The sequence below is a fragment of the Dendrobates tinctorius genome, unplaced genomic scaffold, assembly GCF_039654945.1.
Source record: "Dendrobates tinctorius isolate UK_male_01 unplaced genomic scaffold, ASM3965494v1 ptg000063l, whole genome shotgun sequence".
Lineage (NCBI taxonomy): Eukaryota > Metazoa > Chordata > Amphibia > Anura > Dendrobatidae > Dendrobates > Dendrobates tinctorius.
The window spans coordinates 25,833,625-25,856,532 of record NW_027361731.1 but is presented as its reverse complement, the minus strand read 5'-3'; the positions used below and the strand labels follow the sequence as shown (position 1 = coordinate 25,856,532).

The window sequence follows — 22,908 nt, the reverse complement described above, 5'->3', positions numbered from 1 at the left end:
CCCAACTTCTCCAGACTCCTGAATGGTAAATCTGATCCTTGAAGATGAGTCTGTATCACGGTATGACCAAGCTCACAGGACGAAGCTTCACCCACCTGATCCCAGCACTGCCATGCACCGCGTCTATGAGGAATAAAACTAATCCTGGTTCAAACAAGGAACACAAATGTCACCGGAGCTGTCAGGAGATGTTCTCCAGGGTTTCCCATCATACTTCCTCATACTTAGTGACTCACAGGAGGCGAAGCATTAATGTCTGAGCTACGGCCACTCAGAGGACAACAACCCGCAACCACCAGATATAATCTGCATATAACACCACAGCTGTGCAGAGAATGTGATATATACAATACAAGAATATAACTACTATACTACTGCCTCTACATACAAGAATATAACTACTATAATACTGCTCCTATGTACAAGAATCTAACTATTATAATACTGCTCCTATGTACAAGAATATAACTACTATAATACTGCTCCTATGTACAAGAATATAACTACTATAATACTGCTGCCTATGTAGAAGAATATAACTACTATAATACTGCCCCCTATGTACAAGAGTATAACTACTATAATACTGCCCCTATGTACAAGAGTATAACTACTATAATACTGCCCCCTATATACAGGAATATAACTGCTATAATACTGCCCCTATGTATAAGAATATAACTACTATAATACTGCCCCCTATGTACAAGAATATAACTACTATAATACTGCTCTTATGTACAAGAATGTAACTACTATAATACTGCCCCTAAGTACAAGAATATAGCTACTATAATACTGCTCCTATGTACAAGAATATAACTACTATAATACTGCCTCTATGTACAAGAATATAACTACTATAATACTGCTCCTATGTACAAGAATATAACTACTATAATACTGCCCCTATGTACAAGAATATAACTACTATAATACTGCCTCTATGTACAGGAATATAACTACTATAATACTGCCCCTATGTATAAGAATATAACTACTATAATACTGCCCCCTATGTACAAGAATATAACTACTATAATACTGCCCCCTATGTACAAGAATATAACTACTATAAAACTGCTCCTATGTACAAGAATATAACTACTATAATACTGCCCCTATGTACAAGAATATAACAACTATAATACTGCTCCTATGTACAAGAATATAACTACTATAATACTGCCCCCTATGTACAGGAATATAACTACTATAATACTGCCCCTATGTACAAGAATATAACAACTATAATACTGCTCCTATGTACAAGAATATAACTACTATAATACTGCCACTATGTACAAGAATATATCTACTATAATACTGCCCCCTATGTACAAGAATCTAACTACTATAATACTGCTCCTATGTACAAGAATATAACTACTATAATACTGCTCCTATGTACAAGAATCTAACTATTATAATACTGCTCCTATGTACAAGAATATAACTACTATAATACTGCCTCCTATGTACAAGAATATATCTACTATAATACTGCCACTATGTACAAGAATATATCTACTATAATACTGCCTCCTATGTACAAGAATATAACTACTATAATACTGCTCCTATGTACAAGAATCTAACTATTATAATACTGCTCCTATGTACAAGAATATAACTACTATAATACTGCTCCTATGTACAAGAATATAACTACTATAATACTGCCCCTATGTACAAGAGTATAACTACTATAATACTGCCCCCTATATACAGGAATATAACTACTATAATAATGCCCCTATGTATAAGAATATAACTACTATAATACTGCTGCCTATGTAGAAGAATATAACTACTATAATACTGCCCCCTATGTACAAGAGTATAACTACTATAATACTTCCCCTATGTACAAGAGTATAACTACTATAATACTGCCCCCTATATACAGGAATATAACTGCTATAATACTGCCCCTATGTATAAGAATATAACTACTATAATACTGCCCCCTATGTACAAGAATATAACTACTATAATACTGCTCTTATGTACAAGAATATAACTACTATAATACTGCTCCTATGTACAAGAATATAACTACTATAATACAGCTCCTATGTACAAGAATATAGCTGTACATCCCACCCAGGACCTGTCCAGCTGCCATCTTACAAGGGGTTTATGGTTGATTTTGTAACCTTTGTTCGGTGATTTCACACTCTTGATTTCTCGCTCTGATCTTTCTTGTATTGGTGACAGGCTTGTGTATTCTTCATCCTTCTTAGTCTTGGTCGGGGGTTGACTATGTGCCTACCTTTTGACCATGGCATGTCTGTGTAAATCCTGTCTTTGCCTTTTATTGTCTGTGCACAGTGTTAGTGTTTTCTCTTGACACATTTATTCCTTATTCTCTTGTCGGACGTTCTTGGAGTTGTGTGTCGGCAGCTGTTGACTCGGTTGACATGACAGCCACATTATTTGTTTTTCAAGTGTTGGTGATGGCGTCTGTTGGTGTGAAGGCTACATGTTGTGATGGAGACTGTTTATTCGGGTCCTACATCACCAAGGTTTGGCACTTTGGTGAGACATACCTCCTGTCTAGGAGCTGTCCAGCTACCTCCTTACATACCCCCCCATCTGCCCATAGCTTGACCCCTTCTGCCAACATACAGTACACCCTTGATAGGACATCTACTTTTCTATGATGTCTCTCTGGCCTATGCTCCACTTGAAAACTAAAATCCTGCAAGTCTAGGAACCACCGAATCACCCGAGCATTGTTCCCCTTCTCCTCCTGCATCCACCTTAGCAGGGCATGGTCGGATAGCAGCCTGAATTTCTGACGCAATAAGCAGTATCTTGGAGTGTCCAATGGCCACTTGGTGGTCAAACATTCTTTCTTCACTGTGGAGTAGCTCTTCTTGCACATGAACAAATTCTACCTGAGGTACATTACTCAGTGTTCCTTCCCGTTAATCTCTTGCGACAAGGCTGTTACCAACCCGACATCAGATGTGTCTTTCTGAACCACAAACTCTTTGGAGAAGTTGGGCACCACCAACACTGGTTGTTTACAATGGGCCAGTTTCAATTCCTGGAAGGCCACCTCAGCTTCCAGGGACCACTTAGCCATAGCTGACTTTGTTCCCTTTCGGAGGTCTGACAAAGCGGCTGCTATCGAGGCCAAGTTAGGGCCAAACATTTTACAATAGCCCACGATGCCCAGGAACACTCTAACCTACCTGTTTGAGACAGGTTGTGGCCAATTCTATATTGTATCTACCTTATCTGTGGTTTGATCTCGCCCATGTGTAAAACATAGCCCAAGTATTTGGTTTCCTCCATCCCATGGCGCATTTCTTCAGATCTTGATGGTAAATCCGACTTTCCTGAGAGAGTCAAGCACTACCTGAACTTTGAATCATAGAAAGGTAGAGTTTGAAGGGACCTCCAAGGTCATCGTATCCAACCCCCGGCTCAATGCAGGAGTCACTAAACACTATCAGACAGAGGGTGAAGACTTCCATTGAAGGAGAAATCACCACCTCTCGTGGCAGCCTGTTCCACTCATTGCTCACCCCCACTGTCAAAAAGTTTTTTTCATCCCATTGCTTCTCATGTTTCCATATGCAAATGAGTAAGGATGATCCCTCTACATTGTGACAACCCTTCAGATATTTGTAGACAGCTATTAAGTCTCCTCTTACGCTTCTTTTTCCAAGCTAAACATTCCCAGAGTCATTAACCGTTCCTCGTAGGACATACTTTGCAGTCCGCTCACCATCCTGGTAGCTCTTCTCTGAACTTGCTTCAGTTTTCAATGTCTTTTTTTACAATGTGGAGCCCAGAACTGGACACAGTATTCCAGATGAGGCCTGACCAAGGAGATGTAGAGGGGGATAATTACTTCACGTGATCTAGATTCTATGCTTCTCTTTATACATCCTAGAATTGTGTATGCTTTTTTTGTTTCTGCATCACACTGTTGACTCATGTGTTGTCTGTGACCTATTAGTATACCCAAGTCTTTTTCACACAAGCTGTTGCTTAGTTGTATTCCTCCCATTCTGTATATGCTTTTTTCATTTTTCTTACCCAGAAGTAGCATTTCTACATGTTAAAAACCATTCTAGTAGTTACTGTCCATTATTCAAGCTTATCTAGATCCTTCCAAATCATTTCTCTCTTCGCTAGTATTAGCCATCCCTCCTAGCTTTGTGTCATCAGCAAATTTAATCAGTTTACCCTCAATTCCTTCATCTAAATCATTGATAAAGATGTTGAGCAATACAGGGCCCAGGAGAGAACCCTGTGGTACCCCACTTGAGACATTCTTCCAACTGGATGTGCAGCCATTTACCACCACTCTTTGGGTCCGGTCACTAAGCCAGTTATGAATCCACCTAACAGTTGCCTTGGCCATTCCATACTTAGTCATTTTTTCAATAAGGATGGTGTGAGATACTTTGTCAAATGCTTTGCTGAAGTCGAGATATACTATATCTACAGCATTTCCCTGATCCACCCAGTCAGTGATTCCATCGTAGAAGGAAATTGGATGAGTCTGACATGACTTGTTAGTTACAAACCCATACTGGCTCTGGTTAATCACTTCATTCTTATACAGGTACTGGTAACATCTGTATGTCCATCTTCTCATTGGCATCCTAGGAGAGGAGAATCTGCCATCATCAACTTTTCATTGGTCTCCTCCTGTTGGATATTGACCTGGACCACTTGCTTGACAAGCTCCTCCATTTTGTCTAACCTTGCTTGTTCTGCTGCAGGGGCCTTCACCCAAGCCATACAGAATCCTCACACCAATCACTTGTGTTTCTTGGGATTTGCTGCCCGAATTTTAAACACCAAATAAAGGGGATCAGCTCTCTGGTTCATAACAAATGTGCTGTTTATTAAATGTCCATAAACCATCCAGGTTAACAAAACAAAACAGCCTTTTCTGGCACAAAGGGACAACATAAAAGTAAAAAGTCCATTTAGAGGCACGGACTCACCAGATCAGAGACATTCACAGCTGGTCAGGATCTGACTAAAGCCAAGTATTTCCAACTCTACTCCCAGACACGGAAAGAGGCAGCTGAACTGTCTTATATAGTCTGTTACAAGTCCTAGAATTGGAGGTAAGGGAACGGCCAACCCCTCCCAGCTCTAGCTGCTCTTATAATCCGGACCTAAAATCTAGGCCCACTAAAAATACCTCTCAGCACTATATGTGCTGGAGCATGCTATTCCTGGTCCTACATCACCAAGGTTTCCCATCTTGGTGACACATACCTTCCATCCAGGACTTGTCCAGCTGCCATCTTACAAGGGGTTTATGATTGATTTTGTAGCCTTTGTTCCTTGACTTCACATTCTTGATTTTGAGCTCTGATCTTTCCTGTATTGGTGACAGGCTTGTGTATTTGTCTCCAGTTGTCTCCTTCTTACTCTCGGTTGGGGGTAGACCTTGTTCCACCCTTTTGACCTTGGCGTGTCCGTGTAGTTTCCGCCTTTGCTTTCTTTTGTCTATGCGCACGGTAATACAGTTTTCTGTTGACACGTCTAAGCCTCATTCTCTTGTTGGACGTTTTTGGACTTGTTTGCCAGTAGCTGTTGACTCGGTTGACACGACATCCGCGTCACTTGTTTTTTCCAGTGTTGGAGATGGCGTCCGCTGGTGTGAAAGCTGAACTGACCTGCTCTATCTGCATGGAGATTTATTCCGATCCCGTTAACTTGCCTTGTGGACACAATTTCTGCCAAAAGTGAATCACCAAGACCTGGAAGTATCAGCGTGAGGAAGAGTACACGTGTCCTGAGTGTAAGAAGAGGTACAGGAGAAGACCTTCTCTAAAGAAGAATCTTAAGCTAAGAAACATTGCTGACGCTTTCCTCCTGACACACAAGGAATCTAAAGACACTGGGACCCGATGCAGCTTCTGCCTACACCACTACGTCCCCGCCATCAAGTCCTGTCTGCACTGTGCAGCTTCTCTCTGTGATAATCATCTGGCCACCCACAGCAGGTCACCAGAACACATCATCATCGAGCCCAGTCCATACCTCGTGAACAAAAAATGTCCCATCCATAAGAGGATTCTGGAATATTTCTGCAAGGAGGACCATTGTTGCATTTGTGTCACCTGTAAGGTCAGTAGAAAACACAGAGGACATGAAGTCACGGCTGTGTTGGAAGCCACAAAGAAGAAGAAGAAAAAATGTAAAGAAATTCTGCAAAAACTGGCCAAGAAACACAAGGAAACGGAGAAAAGACTCCAAGGTCTATTACAAGAAAGGGAAATAGTGACAGCGAAGGTGGCTGCAGAAACCGAGAGAGTCACTGCCCTGTTCCGAAACATTAGGAACGACCTCGATCACCTGGAGAAGAAAGTCCTGAGCGTGGTCTACAGCTGGGAGAAGAAGGCATCACTCCCAGTCTCGGGTCTGATCCAACGACTGGAGACCAACAGGAACGAGTTCTCCAGGAAAATGGGCCACATCCAGGAGCTGTGTAACATGGCCGATCCCATAAATGTCCTACAAGAAAAGGAGTCAGGAGAGGACAGCTTTGCTGATGTAGGAGGTAACGAAGAGAAGGATGAAGAGAAGTCCCACCATGTGGGTGAGCTGGACGTGTTGGTGATCTCACTGGAAATACACAGTGACTTATCAAACATTATGAGGGCCGTGCAGAAAAGGTTACATGACGGAGAGGGGGGGCAGTGAGGACAGAGGACGACCACAGCAGAGACGTCCGCCCCCGAAGAGTCACCAGAAGAGGCGGCATCCCTAATATAGGGGGGTGCGGGGCGCACAGCGTCATACAGATAAGGGGGCAGTAAGGACAGAGGACGACCACAGCAGAGACGTCCGCCCTGGAAGAGCCATCAGAAGAGGCGGCATCCCTAAAAGGGTGTGGGGCGACCAGCCTCATACAGATAAGGGGGCAGTAAGGACAGAGGACGACCACAGCAGAGACGTCCGCCCCCGAAGAGTCACCAGAAGAGGCGGCATCCCTAATATAGGGGGGTGCGGGGCACACAGCGTCATACAGATAAGGGGGCAGTAAGGACAGAGGACGACCACAGCAGAGACGTCCGCCCCCGAAGAGTCACCAGAAGAGGCGGCATCCCTAATATAGGGGGGTGCGGGGCACACAGCGTCATACAGATAAGGGGGCAGTAAGGACAGAGGACGACCACAGCAGAGACGTCCGCCCCAGAAGAGCCACCAGAAGAGTCGGCATCCCTAATATAGGGGGGTGCAGGGCGACCAGCCTCATACAGATAAGGGGGCAGAGTCATATGTTTCTGGTTATAATTGACCTCATGTCTCACTGGTGGTGAGATCCATGGGATCTATGGATTGCCGAGCTCCTCATCCCCATGTAATAAAGGATTTGTCTCCTTACAGATCAGTCTGTTACCTGTTCTAGACACAAAGCACAGAATTAAGGAGGCAAAAGCTGAAATCACAGAAAAAGAGAACATGTAAAATGCTGCTGAGCCGTGTATCTAATCCTCTCCTGTGTGATACTGACTGCTGAGCCGTGTATCTAATCCTATCCTGTGTGATACTGACTGCTGAGCCGTGTATCTAATCCTATCCCGTGTGATACTGTGTGCTGAGCTGTGTATCTAATCCTATCCTTTGTGATACTGTCTGCTGAGCCGTGTATCTAATCCTATCCTGTGTGATACTGACTGCTGAGCTGTGTATCTAATCCTCTCCTGTGTGATACTGTCTGCTGAGCCATGTATCTAATCCTCTCCTGTGTGATACTGACTGCTGAGCCGTGTATCTAATCCTCTCCTGTGTGATACTGACTGCTGAGACGTGTATCTAATCTCCTGTGTGATACTGACTGCTGAGCCATGTATCTAATACTCTCCTGTGTGATACTGACTGCTGAGCCGTATATCTAATCCTCTCCTGCGTGATACTGACTGCTGAGCCGTGTATCTAATCCTATCCTGTGTGATACTGTCTGCTGAACCATGTATCTAATCCTCTGCTATGTGATACTCTCTGCTGAGCCGTGTATCTAATCCTCTCCTGTGTGATACTGTGTGCTGAGCTGAGTATCTAATCCTATCCTGTGTGATACTGCCTGCTGAGCCGTGTATCTAATCCTCTCCTGTGTGATACTGCGTGCTGAGTCGAGTATCTAATCCTATCCCGTGTGATACTGTGTGCTGAGCTGTGTATCTAATCCTATTCTGTGTGATACTGACTGCTGAGCTGTGTATCTAATCCTCTCCTGTGTGATACTGTCTGCTGAGCCGTGTATATAATCCTCTCCTGTGTGATACTGTCTGCTGAGCAGTGTATCTAATCCTTTCCAGGTCGGTACCTTAGTACCAGGTGTGTAGTACTTGTCCGCCCTGGCGTGATTGGCTGTACAGGTGTGGCCCCGGAGTGTGATTGGCTGTACAGGTGTGTGGTATGCTTCCGCCCGGAGTGTGATTGGCTGTACAGGTGTGCTATTTCCCGCCTCCGGGTGTGATTGGCTGTACAGGTGTGGTATTCCCCGCCTCGGGGTGTGATTGGCTGATGCGTTGTCCCTCTCTCGTAGTATAATGAGCCTCACTGTAGAGCTGTGACTTACATTAGTTTCTGGAGGAGTCCTCCGCAGTAGAGGGTGTGGCAGTGGCTCCTGTGCCTGGGAGTCCCGGACGCTGGGTCCTGCTCTGTGCGCAGACAAGGACACTTCCTGGTTCTTCCCCCTGGCTTCAGCAATGGCGTCTGCGCCAGATCCCTGCGTGTGCTCCCTCTGCCTCACCGTGTACACGGGTGCCGTCTCCATGGAGCATAGCTTCTGCCCGCAGTGTGTTGCTGGAGTGCTGAGCACACAGGAGGGGTCAGACTTTCACTGCTGTCCCCTGCCTGATCGTCTGCAGCCAGTATGTCCTCTGCCTGATCGTCTGCAGCCAGTATGTCCTCTGCCTGATCGTCTGCAGCCAGTATGTCCTCTGCCTGATCGTCTGCAGCCACTATGTCCCCTGCCTGATCGTCTGCAGCCACTATGTCCCCTGCCTGATCGTCTGCAGCCACTGTCCCCTGCCTGATCGTCTGCAGCCACTATGTCCCCTGCCTGATCGTCTGCAGCCACTATGTCCCCTGCCTGATCGTCTGCAGCCACTATGTCCCCTGCCTGATCGTCTGCAGCCACTATGTCCCCTGCCTGATCGTCTGCAGCCACTATGTCCCCTGCCTGATCGTCTGCAGCCACTATGTCCCCTGCCTGATCGTCTGCAGCCACTATGTCCCCTGCCTGGTCGTCTGCAGCCACTATGTCCCCTGCCTGGTCGTCTGCAGCCACTATGTCCTCTGCCTGGTCGTCTGCAGCCACTATGTCCTCTGCCTGGTCGTCTGCAGCCACTATGTCCTCTGCAGCCACTATGTCCTCTGCCTGGTCGTCTGCAGCCACTATGTCCTCTGCAGCCACTATGTCCTCTGCCTGATCGTCTGCAGCCACTATGTCCTCTGCCTGATCGTCTGCAGCCACTATGTCCTCTGCCTGATCGTCTGCAGCCAGTATGTCCTCTGCCTGATCGTCTGCAGCCAGTATGTCCTCTGCCTGATCGTCTGCAGCCAGTATGTCCTCTGCCTGATCGTCTGCAGCCAGTATGTCCTCTGCCTGATCGTCTGCAGCCAGTATGTCCTCTGCCTGATCGTCTGCAGCCAGTATGTCCTCTGCCTGATCGTCTGCAGCCAGTATGTCCCCTGCCTGATCGTCTGCAGCCACTATGTCCTCTACCTGATCGTCTGCAGCCACTATGTCCTCTGCTTGATCGTCTGCAGCCACTATGTCCTCTGCCTGATCGTCTGCAGCCACTATGTTCTCTGCCTGATCGTCTGCAGCCACTATGTCCTCTGCCTGGTCGTCCTCTGCCTGGTCGTCTGCAGCCAGTATGTCCTCTGCCTGATCGTCTGCAGCCACTATGTCCTCTGCCTGATCGTCTGCAGCCACTATGTCCTCTGCCTGATCGTCTGCAGCCACTATGTCCTCTGCCTGATCGTCTGCAGCCACTATGTCCTCTGCCTGATCGTCTGCAGCCACTATGTCCTCTGCCTGATCGTCTGCAGCCACTATGTCCTCTGCCTGATCGTCTGCAGCCACTATGTCCTCTGCCTGATCGTCTGCAGCCACTATGTCCTCTGCCTGATCGTCTGCAGCCACTATGTCCTCTGCCTGATCGTCTGCAGCCACTATGTCCTCTGCCTGATCGTCTGCAGCCACTATGTCCTCTGCCTGATCGTCTGCAGCCAGTATGTGCTCCTGCTCTGGAGGAGCCGCTGGCGATCCCTTGTTCTTACTGTATTCATTCCTCTGCTCCAGCTGTGAACACCTGTCTGCACTGTGAGGCCTTCCTGTGTGAGGACCACGTGAGGGTCCACCTCAGGTCTCCAGAACACGTCTTATCTGCGCCCACCGCCCTCCCGGAGAATCACAAGTGCTCCGTCCACAAGAAGATCCTGGAGTATTACTGCCACGAGGAGCGGACCTGTATCTGTGTGTACTGCCTGGCCGAGACGCATCGGACGCACCGGCTGGAGCCACTAAACGAGGCCACCGAGAAGAGGAAGGAGAAGCTGAGGCGTATTCTGGAAACAATGGACGCAAAGAGAGAAAAGGCCGAAGAAGACATCCAGAATTTACTGACACAGAAGGATGAGATCCCAGACAAAGCCACCGGCCTCACCGAGAGCATGAGGGAAGTCTTCTCGGCGATCAGGAGACGGCTGGAGGATCTAGAGTCCAAAGTCTTGAGCGAGATCTCCAGGCAGAAGGAGCAGGTGTCGGCCTCCATCTCCCAACTGATCCAACAGCTGGAAATACGGAAAGACGAGATGTCAGTGGAGATCCGTCACATTGAAAAGCTTCTCCGCTCTGGTGATGCAGTAACCGTCCTACAAAGCCAAGTGGTGGGCTTCTGCAATGTCGAGGAGAGAAACGAAATGGTGATCAACCAAAATATCCACAGCGCCGGGAGTCTGGATAGTTTCCTCGTGGCTCTGATCTTCTACGACGGTCTGGGTGACATTGTGACCCAAGCGAAGGACGACTTTTACACAGTCGAGTCTTCGGAAATATTGCTGGATAACACCACCGCTGCCAATAATGTGGCCATTTCTGAGGACCTCAGGTCTGCAACGTGGTCGGTGGTGAGTCAACGCCGGAAAGAAACGCCCCGGAGATTCAAACAATATCAAGTTTTCAGCATCCAGACAATTCATTCAGGACGACATTACTGGGAAGTGGAGACCAGCGAAGCAGAGTACTGGATGGTGGGCATGGCGTATCCCAGTATGGAAACCAATGGGGACCGGTCTTGGATTGGGAACAAAAAGAAGTCCTGGTGCTTCTGCCGGTGGCACAACGAATACTCAGTAAGACACAACAGTACGGACGTACAGCTCTTTCCAAGCACATCTGCTAACCGGTATGGGGTACATGTGGATTATGACTCTGGCCGCCTGTCCTTCTACGAGCTGTGTGACCCCATCAGACATTTACACACTTTCGATGGACACTTCTCGGAGTCGCTGCACGCTGCCTTCTGGGTAAATAACGGGTGGATAAAGGTCAGGAAATGGTGAGACGTCTGGTTTACAGGGGGCGGCACCACTCACATTGGGCACCAATCAACTGATATTTTTTTTGTTCAATACTGCCCCCTACGTAAAAAATATAGATCTAGGGACTAACGAACGTCCTACATTGTTCTTCACAGGTTGGTCAGAAATGTCCTACAGTGTTCTTCACGTCAGTCAGAAATGTCCTACAATGTTTTTTTTTTCATGTTGGTCAGAAATGGCCTACAATGTTTTTTTACGTGTTGGTCAGAAATGTCCTTCAATGTTCTTCACAGGTTGGTCAGAAATGTCCTTCAATGTTCTTCACAGGTTGGTCAGAAATGCCCTACAATGTTCTTCACAGGTTGGTCAGAAATGTCCTACAATGTTCACAGATTGGTCAGAAATGTCCTACAATGTTTTTTTTTTTTTTTTTTTACATGTTGGTCAGAAATGTCCTACAGTGTTCTTTACATGTTGGTCAGAAATGTCCTACAGTGTTCTTTACAGGTTGGTCAGAAATGTCCTACAGTGTTCTTTACAGGTTGGTCAGAAATGTCCTACAGTGTTCTTTACAGGTTGGTCAGAAATGTCCTACAGTGTTCTTTACAGGTTGGTCAGAAATGTCCTATTTTCCTAAAAGCTCTACTGGAGCGTCTAATACAGTGATGGAACATAAAACAATGTTCAGCCGAGCTTCTTCTCAGGAGTCTTCTCATGAACGTTAGGGGTTTCTACTTGTTAGTGTACTGCTCATTGTCTAGGACGCCAGCCACCTCTGCGATCTGAGTAGCCGGTCTTCTAGGCAAGGAGAGCAGGTTTTCCGATTTAGAGCCTGCAAGTTGGCCAGATCCCTTGACCTCAGCTAGTTCCCTTGTGCTCCTCCGATGTGGTAGAGGTAGACCTACCTCTGCTATCAGCATCAGAGGACAGTCAGTTAGGCCCAGCGGCGCAACCATTCTATTGGTCCAAACTATCAATCTTCAGGAGCGCACCGCTCCCTGGCAAACAGGAAGAGGAACGGTGCACTCCTGAAAGGATACACACTCTTACAAGTAGAACTATCAGAATAAGTGAGACCAAACTTCCGAGTCTGACCTTTGACCACCACAGGTTTTCAGAACCAAAGTCATAGCATGGTGCCATGGTGTTCTGGGGGGCGCTATGGAGCGTAATAACTCCTTCAGTCTGGAAATCAGCAGTCGCTAGAGCACCAAAGATCCATTTTATAATGCAAGACGAATGCCACAAAAAAGTCAACCTTGTCCCTGGCAGATGGAACAGGTGGCTTCATGAGACGGTAAATGGTCCATTTATAGACTTCCAGCCTTGGTGTCCATGGCACACATCTACAGCAGAGTTTACCAATCCTGACTCTTGTGGAAACTTCCACAGTTCGACCATTTTCAGCCTTGGAGCTGAACTTCCTATATCCAGAAGAGCAGGTCCTCTAGCCAAATTGCTCATCTCGTTTGCTCGGTCCCTCGTGTAATGTAAAATCTAATTTGATGCAACACTGTGCAAAGGTTTGGCCAGAATAAAAACATCTAAATATCTCTAGTGGTTGTGTCTAGTATTGCAGCTCGCTAGTAATGAAATGACTGGAGCAGTTTTTGGATGAAAGCTATATTTTTTTCTAATTCTGGACAACCTCATCAATAAATGAGAATGCAGGACCGTGGCCCCCAATTTCTAGCTCTTAGGATAAAGATTAACCAAGTTACGTAAACATATAAAAAGTCGTCTCTCCAGTGGTTACATGCGGTAAAAACAAAACAATGAGAAAAGTCCTGAGAGCCAAGAAACTACTGCTTCCATGTGTATATACAAGGTCACTGGCGGCCATGTCTCCATATGGTCCATCTGATGATCACCGGTATAGGAGCCTTCACCAGATATCTTGTGACGATCCTGATTATTACGGCTCCCTCATTGGCATCCGGACTGCATCGTTCTTTGACATACACATCCTAATGGCACTATAAAGCGTTACAACAAAGGCAATACCGACAGACATGGCAATAATCTGGAGGACCCAACCTCGAACTGGTTGTCATAAATCCCGGTTACGGTTCGTCCCACCTCTTCTTGTTTGGATAAAAAGTTACGGTTCGTCCCACCTCTTCTTGATTGGATAAATTATATTGCTGCCATGTCTGTGAATCTAACACTTGAGTTGTGCGAAATGATGGACCGAGGTATGGTGGAGGCCATGCTATCCTCCTCCTACGTGCTGACACCCCTGGCCCAACATCATAACAGTGTCGCAACGATGATGCTGCATCGGACCTACAAAGCAGGGATGCCGGCAGGTAGGAGGAGGATTGCAATGACTTCCCCTGTGGCTGCTGGAAATTTTTGTTCAATGAAGGCCAATGAAGGTTCAATGGAGTAGTCAGATCTATGCCATATTTGTATGTTGGATATCTACAGACGTGGACGTTAGTAGGTTGGATATCTACAGACATAGCTCTCAGGTTTACCAAGAGCTTCCAATCCTACAAAAGGTGGAAGAAATTCAATAATAAAAGCACAGACTGGAATGTTCAAGCAGTCGGTAGCCAGGATATCATTCCATTAGCCAGAGGTCAGGGCCTAGGAAAAGCACTGCCACACAGAGGCAACATCAAATTTTCTGCTGGTCTTAGAGCCTGTTCACATCTTGTTTTGGCCACAGATTTGTTACTTTGACACGGAATACATCTAAACCGCCCAAAAGAGGTTGCTGAGTGAGAGCCACTCACTAGAACGAGCCATGGCGTTGCGCTGTGCTGTCTGGCCTCTGTTCCTGGTGTGTCTCTCAGGTGGACACACTTATCACACGAGCCAGGCGGAGCACAAAGTGGCACCATCTGCCTCACTGTAGTGAATGGCTCCATTGTAAGCTTCAAGTCCTGGAGTTGCGACATGCGGCTGAAACAAGATGTGAACAGGAGGGGGAAGCACTCGCTCGGCGCAGCCTTCACTTTCTACATGTAATAAGTGCTTCCTCCCTGAGACCACGGACTGTCGATTTCTGGAATAAGGCACCATTGAGTAGTTCACCCATGGGAAGTGCCGCCTGTCTACCACGTTGAAGCACCTTCCCACAATCCCACCACATGTATTTATTTTCCTTGCCGCAGCCTCTCTCTTGGCCTCACCCTTGGCCTCTTTGCATCGAACCTATAAACAAAAATAACAGGAAATAAACCTTGTCTTGTTTCTGAGATGCAACAAGTCCTCAGTCGTGGTCATGATCCCACTTGTGCTTCTCGAGCAACGTCTTCGTCACAAACGACTTCCAGCACACGCGACATTTGAATTTCTTTCTCATCAGTTGGACTTTTTTCTTCGTCGTTTCGGGAACTGTCTTCTTGGTCTCGTGGACTTTCCTCATGTGTTTAGCCATCTCGCATCTTTTGTCGAACCGTTTGTCGCATTTACTGCACTCGATAGGTTTTCCCAAGACGTGTCTCCTCTCGTGGATGAGTAAAGTGCTCTTGTAACCAAACCTTGCCCCGCACTGGTCACACTCGAAGGGTTTTTCTCCAGTGTGTGCCCGCTGGTGGATGATGAACTGGGACTTGTAGTCGTACTGGATGCCGCAGATGGTGCAGGCGTAGCGTTTCACGGCGTGGTTCTCGGCCCGGTGTTTTATCAGTTTGGCTTTAGTGTTGAACACCTCCTCGCAGTCCTCGCATTTCTTCACGTGGGTCACTTTGTGCATCTCCAGAGCCTCAACATCGGCAAAAGACTCTTCACACTGGTCACAGGGATGAGGTAGCTGCTGCTCCTCCAATTTCACGAGGCTCTTATCGTCTTCTTTACCGCTGTCATGTCCATCCTCATATTCCACGTCGCTCTCCGATTCCACCTCGCTGTCTGGTTCCCAGTCCGAGGAGTCCACTCTCTTTTTGGCAATCTCTAAGTCTTCTTTTTCCTCCTCTTCTTCCTCCTCATCATCAAATTCCTCCATGACTTCTTCTTTCTCAACAAACTCCGCCACCTCTTCTTCCTCAACAAACTCCTCCACCTCTTCTTCTTCCTCCACAGGGACCGTATCTGACAAATCCAAAAACAGAGGAAAGTCTTAAACTTTTATCACATCTTTTAGTTCCCCGTCAGCCCTCAATTACAGGACAATGTGGCTCTATGCCACCCCACCCCCCATGTTTGTATAGTGTCCATAAAGAGCAGAGAATGATGGGCTATTTATATCAGGCCTTGTAGAAAATCCCATAAGGTCGTGACAGACAATGGCGCCATTTCTTACCAGAATCCCAGTGTTCGGGAACTTCCCATGTGTGAGTCGTTGTGTTATTGTGAGTAAGAACGTCCTGATAGTCCGCCCTGTGCTGATCTATATAGTTCCACTCATCCGTCGTGAAGTATACCGCCACATCCTCACACTTCAAAGGAAACTGGGTAACACAATGGTACTTTTCAAATGTACAGCCAGCAAATACCTGACATCAAGCATGAGACCGGACAACTGCTCACCTCTCCAGTCAGCTCCTGCACACTTTTATTGATGGAGTTCTTGTTCACGATCACCCATTCCTGAAAACAATATATGAACACTGAGTAATGGGGAAATCTAGGGTCTTATCAGGCGCTACCAGACCCCAATGCATCCAGTCTCCAATCACAGCCCCAGGAGCCCTTCTACAGTTTCCACAGGGTTGTAGCACAATTCTCATCACTGAGAAGAAACAGTGCCTCCAGTGGTGGGAGGGGTGAAGATACATTGAATTCATGAACTCCCGTGCAGCGGAGGGGCCACAGCTCATGGTGAATATGCTTCAATATCCTTCGCACCAAGTCTAAGAATACACCTGAAATCATGGGATCTCATGAAGACCAGCATATAGTTGGGTCTCCAACATGGCAGCCATGGGGGCATTCAGCAGACTTTCACTACAGGGTCCCTGGAGCATGCATGTATGGCCTGTAGACACAGTATGGAGCAGAAGGGCATATGGTTGGTAAACTCCCCATTCAAAGTTCCCCATAATTAGATATGGAGAGTGGAACCGTGGCCCCCTGATCTAATAAATGAGGGGTAGCAGTGATAAGGTCCACAGCAATTCAGCACTTATCTATCCCATGAATAGGTAGGGGTGAGCAGATGGCTGTGAACAACCCCAGTCCAGGTCAGTGCTCTCTGGCCGTGCACAGGAGCTGCCCAAATTACCTTAGCCTCGAGGATCCCAGGCGCGGATCAGGACAAGACCACCTACGACCTGTAATACTTGGCTGGCAAATCAACCCCGGAGCTCACAAAATTGGCCCAGCTCCTGTCCAAAGTCAGAGAACCCTGACCTGGACCGTGGTGGTGCACAGCGATCCGCTCATCTCTAGTAATAGGTGGGGAAAATCTCTCGACATAAACCTTTAAAACCCAAATTTTTCCCTCAAAGACGGCAGAAAGGCTCACCTCCTCAGACAACATGGCAATGATCTCCAGGGCTTGGTTTAGGATTCTTGTCGTCTTGATGTTGTTATTTCGATTCACCGCAACAAAACTTGTCACGCACTGCAACATTGTGAACTGCGGGAAGAACACACGCAAAAGGTGACAAAGGCAATGGCACCAAACATCTCAAAACCTCGACCAGCAGCCAACACACCAGTTCATTCTCCCAATATGAGGCTCCAGAGTAGCTCCTAAATCTATACCCCGACATGTAGTCCATCAAGAGCGAGCACCGCTCTTTGTCTGGATATCTGGTGGCAGACGGCACGCGGTAGTAATGGTCGTGCAGAACTTTCCATGCTTCTCCATTCACGTTGTTCTCATATTCCGGCCATTGGACGGCTCTGTGGACCTTCCCCGATGACACATCAGGGTGCATTGCGCCCGTCTCGGTGCCCAGCATGACACCTGGTAAATTACCACGGGACATGGCGGGATGGGAGGATTTGCCAATACCCATGGTTGGTGGTTTTCTACATTTACCGAGTGTTAGCTTAGAAGCTGATGGGCTATTAACCCTCACAGCATTGGTGGCCTCCATATTGGCCTGAGTAATTTTAATGCCCGATCCCCATGGAGTCATACTGGAAGCCACAGAGGCGGCAGCCTCCGTTCTGGTTGCTGGTTTATCCCGATCCGGGAATATGGTTGGAATCGCACCTTCCAAAAGGAACTTTTCTGAGCCAACTAAAGAGTAACATTCTGGAGCAAAATGGACAGAACAGATCCGAGAAACCCCCATCTGTCCTTGCAGAATTCCCTGAGCAAAGAAGTCAAGGTCCCCGAAGTCCTGGTTAGTCTGCAGGAGCCATTTTTTAATGCGGGCCAAGTCTTTTGGAAACGGATGTAGAGCCACTCCGGGGATGCTGCTCTTCCTCCCGGAGGAATGTTGACAACCCTTCACAAGACATTTCGGCATGTCTTCTGCCTGAAAAACGACAAGGACCAAGTTATTTCATCAATCCTTCAACTTACACACAAAGTCTTATACATACTCAAGATTTAAGGGTGCGGAGACGATTATTACCGCCAGCGATTTCCTTCTACGTGACAGTTTATAAAAAGGCTCATCAACGATCATAAAGTACCTGGCGATGGACCATATTAGATAAAATGGCGGAGGTCTATATAAGATTGCACCCTCACTCACCTTTCACCTGAGTATTCAGTTTTGTTGCCTTTTTTTCTTAAATCCAGCATACGGCTCCACGGAGGATGAGCTCTCTACTAACAGGATCCTCGGGGGCGTGTCTATAGACTGCTCTGCATAATTACCCAATGAGTATCGCCATCTTGTTAAAGGGAAGCTGTCACCCCCCCCCCCTATTAAAGTAAAAGAGCCACCTTCAGCAGCACTAAGGCTGCATTCTGTGAAGGTGGCTCTTATGTTTATTATCCCTAGGAACACTGAAATATGAGTTTTATAAATTTTCCGCCATAATGCTATTGAGTCAGGGAGGTATGTTTTCTCCCCCTGACTCAACCGCCTCGCAGCCGTCCATCATCCCCCTCTAGCCTCCAGTCGCCGCCTCCTCTCTTTCTCGTGATGTCACCAGCGCCTGCGCTCTGCAATCAGTTCTCAGGCATGCGCCGTGCGCGCTGCCCAGGAACTTACATCAGGTGATGTAAGGATATCGCGCCTGCGTGTAGCGGAGGCCCCAGATCCCGCAGTGTGTTATGATGTATTCACACTGTGGGGCTGGGAATCTGGCGCCTGCGCAGTGAGGATCTCTCTCTGCACCTCCACCGGAATACGCCAGCAGCGTCATAGTGAGCTGAAGCTGAGCTCCCCACACCGAGGAAATCACAGGTAGCACAGAACAGTAACGACTGGAAGGTGAGGATACAGAAGGTGAGGAGAAAGAACCCTGCCGGCGAGGGCTACAAGCGTACTGTACAAGGGATGGGTGAGGAGAGAGGACCCTGCCGGCGAGGGCTTCAAGCGTACTGTACAAGGGATGGGTGAGGAGAGAGGACCCTGCCGGCGAGGGCTACAAGCGTACTGTACAAGGGATGGGTGAGGAGAGAGGACCCTGCCGGCGAGGGCTACAAGCGTACTGTACAAGGGATGGGTGAGGAGAGAGGACCCTGCCGGCGAGGGCTACAAGCGCACTGTACAAGGGATGGGTGAGGAGAGAGGACCCTGCCGGCGAGGGCTACAAGTGCACTGTACAAGGGATGGGTGAGGAGAGAGGACCCTGCCGGCGAGGGCTACAAGTGCACTGTACAAGGGATGGGTGAGGAGAGAGGACCCTGCCGGCGAGGGCTACAAGTGCACTGTACAAGGGATGGGTGAGGAGAGAGGACCCTGCCGGCGAGGGCTACAAGTGCACTGTACAAGGGATGGGTGAGGAGAGAGGACCCTGCCGGCGAGGGCTACAAGTGCACTGTACAAGGGATGTTTGAGGAGAGAGGACCCTGCCGGCGAGGGCTACAAGTGCACTGTACAAGGGATGGCAATACTAACATATTTAGTACCACTAGCTTCAGAAGACGCAGGATTTTTTTCCCATGCTCACCCTGTTGAAAGGAATTCTGGAACGGTTACGGTATTATGTGAAACGGATTCTGTAGATTCAGGCTGTTGACGCGGCCTTTTCTTTGGCCCACACTTTCTCCTTGATAAGCTTTCATTAATTAAAGTTTGTACCTCTTGTACCGGAGGGAATATGGAAGGTATTGCACCTGATAGCAATGTTCTTCCTCGATTATCCACCATATAGCAATCTGAATCGAAGTGACACGAACACAAGCGATATGTTTTGTTTTTGTTTCCATCAAAAATTTTTTTGAGCTAATGAATCAATATTTTCAAATTCTTGACCCACTGCGAGAAGCCATTGCTTAATTTTGGCAACATCCTTTGGAAAAGTGTGTAAAATTGTAGGAATGCCCTGAGCAGGCCTGCCAGTCGAGCTAACACAGCCATTTACTAGGCAAGATGGCATTCTCTTTAAATGTTTTGGCCTGTAATATAAAGAAAAGAGACACAGGTTATAAATATATATAAATGTTCAGAGGGAAAAAACCCAAGTCCTCGCCACACCATTGGCTGAAAAAGTCGCCTTGCACTTTTAAAATTCCCGCCCCTCCTGTGGCCGAGGGACATCGGCACTTCTATCTTCAATGGAGCACGGTGACCAGCTCCACTGCGCAGGCACAAGTGCAGGCTTTGCAGCCAAGGGGTCGGCGAGCACCTTATACACCGGGACAGCAGAGCAGCCTCCCGAACCTAATAGGATTCAGGGCGAGAGAGAATAAAACTTCTTTTATCAGGTATGAGGGTCAGGTCTGGGCACAAGTTACTGTGTGGCAGCACCATATAAACCGATCAATATCCACCCACACAGCTGCCTGATCAAGGAGCGATAATCCGATACCGTGCGTAATAAGTCTCAAAAAAGGAGGTAGATTGGTGTGATAGGGGGAGAAAAAACCGGAATTATCAGCCAGTTGTCGTGATAACACCCATTGGGGTGAAACACAACTCCAGGCCTAAGGGCCGCGACAACAGTCACGACACACAAAACCAACAGTCAGTGAAATACATTGTCATTGACTTTAGTGGAGAAGGGGACGGGGAATTGTTACAAGGGGTTAAACTAAAAACTTTAATTCACCCTTTGAAGGCCCTATTAAAGGAGTCCCTTCCTTGCTGCGGAGGATGGCACATTAACTTGTACTCCAACCCGCTAGTGATCGCTACTTCACAATTGGTGGAGAATGCGGGCACTTTTGTAGCCTTTTTGCTGGGGGCATCGGATGAGGTCTACAAACTTGTTTGCTAGGGGCAACGGTTCACTAAGCACGCGTGAAAGTGATTGCTGTAGCTCGGCGGGGCCACGACGGTGACAAGCATCTGGCTGTAACTCGGCGGCGTTACGAAGCTTGCTGTGGATCGGCGGGTCCAAAGTCTGCGGTTGCGGTAGCTGCAGTTGCAGCAAGAGGTTCTGCAGCAGCAGGAGCTTCAGTTGCAGCAGCAGCGGCTGGTGATCGGCAGCCGGAGGTGTCGGTGGTTTGTGGCTGCAACAGGAGCTGGTGAGGTATCGTAAGAGGATAGTGTGAACCAGGTCACACAAACTTTTAAAGGGCCAATACAAGCCCAGAAAGACTTAAGTGTACTGTGGTACTGTTGGGGCAGATAGACTGCTGTGCACAGGTGGTGAGGGGACATGGGGAAATCCCGAAAGGGGGCGGTGGCCCAAAAAGGGGCGAAGTCCCAAAAGGGGAGGCACCGGTTACCTCAGTGGACATGTCTGGGGAACAGCGGTGTTTGTGTCTTACTTATTCCGAGTGCGGCATAGACTTTCCGTGTGACGACAAGCCGCAGGTATGTACCGCGATGGTACATCGTGAAGGAGTCTCTGGACGGCTGGACTCAAAGAGTTAAGTGACTCTGACGGGAGCTCCTCTCGTTCTCGGTCTGACCGAGAAAAAGGTCAAAGTTCGCTCCATCCATGGGGTCACTGTGGATAGAGTGATGATTGATATGTCCAAAAGTGTCGAGTGCCAAGATGGCGGTATAACGCCGAACTTATTGTTCCCCTTTGAAAGGGGCCGGGACTTTGTTGTTTTTTTTTTAAAGATGCATGGGAAGTTGATGAAGTGTGGGGTTGCTCAGAGAAGGAGAAGGTAGCGCCACCAAAAGGCGATAGTCCAGAGTTCAGGGTGACCGGAAGAAAGTGTGGGTCTGACCAACTCGGGGACCTAGCTGGGGTGACCAAACGTGTGACCGTGGGTACCCACGTCCCTCCAGGAAAGGAGTCTGACACCTGTATGACTGGGGACTTGCTGTTCCAGGATAACAGGGTGAGAGGGGGTGACTCCAATTCAGACACTGACTTGAACGCAAGGGAAAAAGTGTGTAGTAAGGAGGTCACTTTATCTGACAAACCCCAGCACAGATGGAGTTGGTGATGGGCTGGAATTAAAACAGACCTGTAGTAGACCTGTAGAGACTATAGAGGCGGATGCAGGAACAGGTGGACCTCTGAAGAGGCAGAGTATGGGTGGGCAAGAGAGCCTATCTGAAAATCAGATTAAACCGAGAACAAGGCCATATTGGGAGATATGGAGGTGCTCCAAGAGCATTAGAAGGTCTAATGTAAGAGAAGTTGAGGGTTGCAGAATTACAGCGGCAGTGCCAGAGTGATAATGAGGCGGAACTTCAAATGCCCACCTTGGCAAGGGGTCTTGAAAAATGTGAAACTGAGGAAGCGTTTGCCCTGAGGGCGGAACAAGACAATCAACTGGCCATGGCAGATGTCTTGATGGAAAGGTCCATGGCAAAGCGGGAGCTGGCTGTCCATGAAGAGAATGAGATCTCGCTCTTCAAGTGCGTGATAGAGGTACCCGAAGACATGCGAGAAGCATGTGCCAGTGAGGATGTGCATGAGGCCTTTAAAAAAGGCGGTAGAAGCATGTAGTGCGAACTGGGCACCAGAGACGAAGCAGTTGGTCATACTGTCGACTAGGCAAGTCACAGTGAAGCGGATGGCTATCCTGAGGGACATGCATTTACAATGTCTCTGCACGAAGCAGATGATCATGGTGAGGAATAAGGAAGCCACTCGACATCTGGAGCGTGCGAGGAAAGCTTAATGTCAAAGGAGCATTGCAGAAGACATCGTTCAAGTGCCCAGAGGTCTGTTGAGGAAGGTCATCGGAAAACTTGGGAAAGTGATGCAGGAGATTGTGAATAGGTCCGGTGTGAAGAGAGTGAGGACGATGATGACGAAGCCCAGGTCGTGGGTGAAGATGGGATGGTTCCATTCTTCGTTGTCGGATCCATGGAGAACCTTGGGAATATCCAGATGCTCCTAGAGTATCACGTGGCGTACCTGAAGGAAGTAGAACAGCTAAAGGCACTGTCACACTTAGCGATGTACCAGCGATCCCGACCAGCG

The 22,908-nt window shown here is 47.8% G+C and overlaps 3 protein-coding genes across 9 annotated transcripts in view; 1 reads left to right on the top strand and 2 right to left on the bottom strand.

Annotated features, from left to right (window-relative positions):
• LOC141094021 (manganese-dependent ADP-ribose/CDP-alcohol diphosphatase-like) overlaps nt 1-10,764 on the bottom strand; it is a 65,608-nt gene extending 54,844 nt beyond the window's left edge. For 2 of the 7 annotated variants that reach the window (XM_073579715.1, XM_073579720.1), the window contains exon 1: nt 8,573-8,667. The gene's annotated coding sequence lies outside the window, so the exon portion shown is untranslated. Of the gene's footprint in view, nt 1-95; nt 3,098-7,289; nt 8,668-10,670 lie in introns of those variants that run through there. The other 5 variants (XM_073579714.1, XM_073579718.1, XM_073579716.1 and 2 more) reach the window with 3 other exon arrangements.
• On the top strand, nt 8,703-13,100 carry LOC141094023 (uncharacterized). Its single transcript, XM_073579721.1, is given in 2 exon segments — nt 8,703-8,939; nt 8,941-13,100. Coding segments are annotated over 2 exon segments (2,865 nt in total). The 3' UTR covers nt 11,569-13,100.
• Nucleotides 13,101-13,154: 54 nt separating this feature from the next.
• The window catches only part of LOC141094019 (uncharacterized), a 79,253-nt gene continuing 69,499 nt past the window's right edge, over nt 13,155-22,908 (bottom strand). The window contains exons 2-6 of the mRNA XM_073579712.1: nt 17,157-17,930; nt 16,964-17,077; nt 16,027-16,086; nt 15,800-15,947; nt 13,155-15,588 (exon numbers count right to left, since the gene is read on the bottom strand). Of these exons, the coding sequence (XP_073435813.1) occupies nt 14,768-15,588; nt 15,800-15,947; nt 16,027-16,086; nt 16,964-17,077; nt 17,157-17,921 (1,908 nt within the window). The 5' untranslated portion in view covers nt 17,922-17,930 and the 3' untranslated portion in view covers nt 13,155-14,767. The remainder of the gene's footprint in view (nt 15,589-15,799; nt 15,948-16,026; nt 16,087-16,963; nt 17,078-17,156; nt 17,931-22,908) is intronic.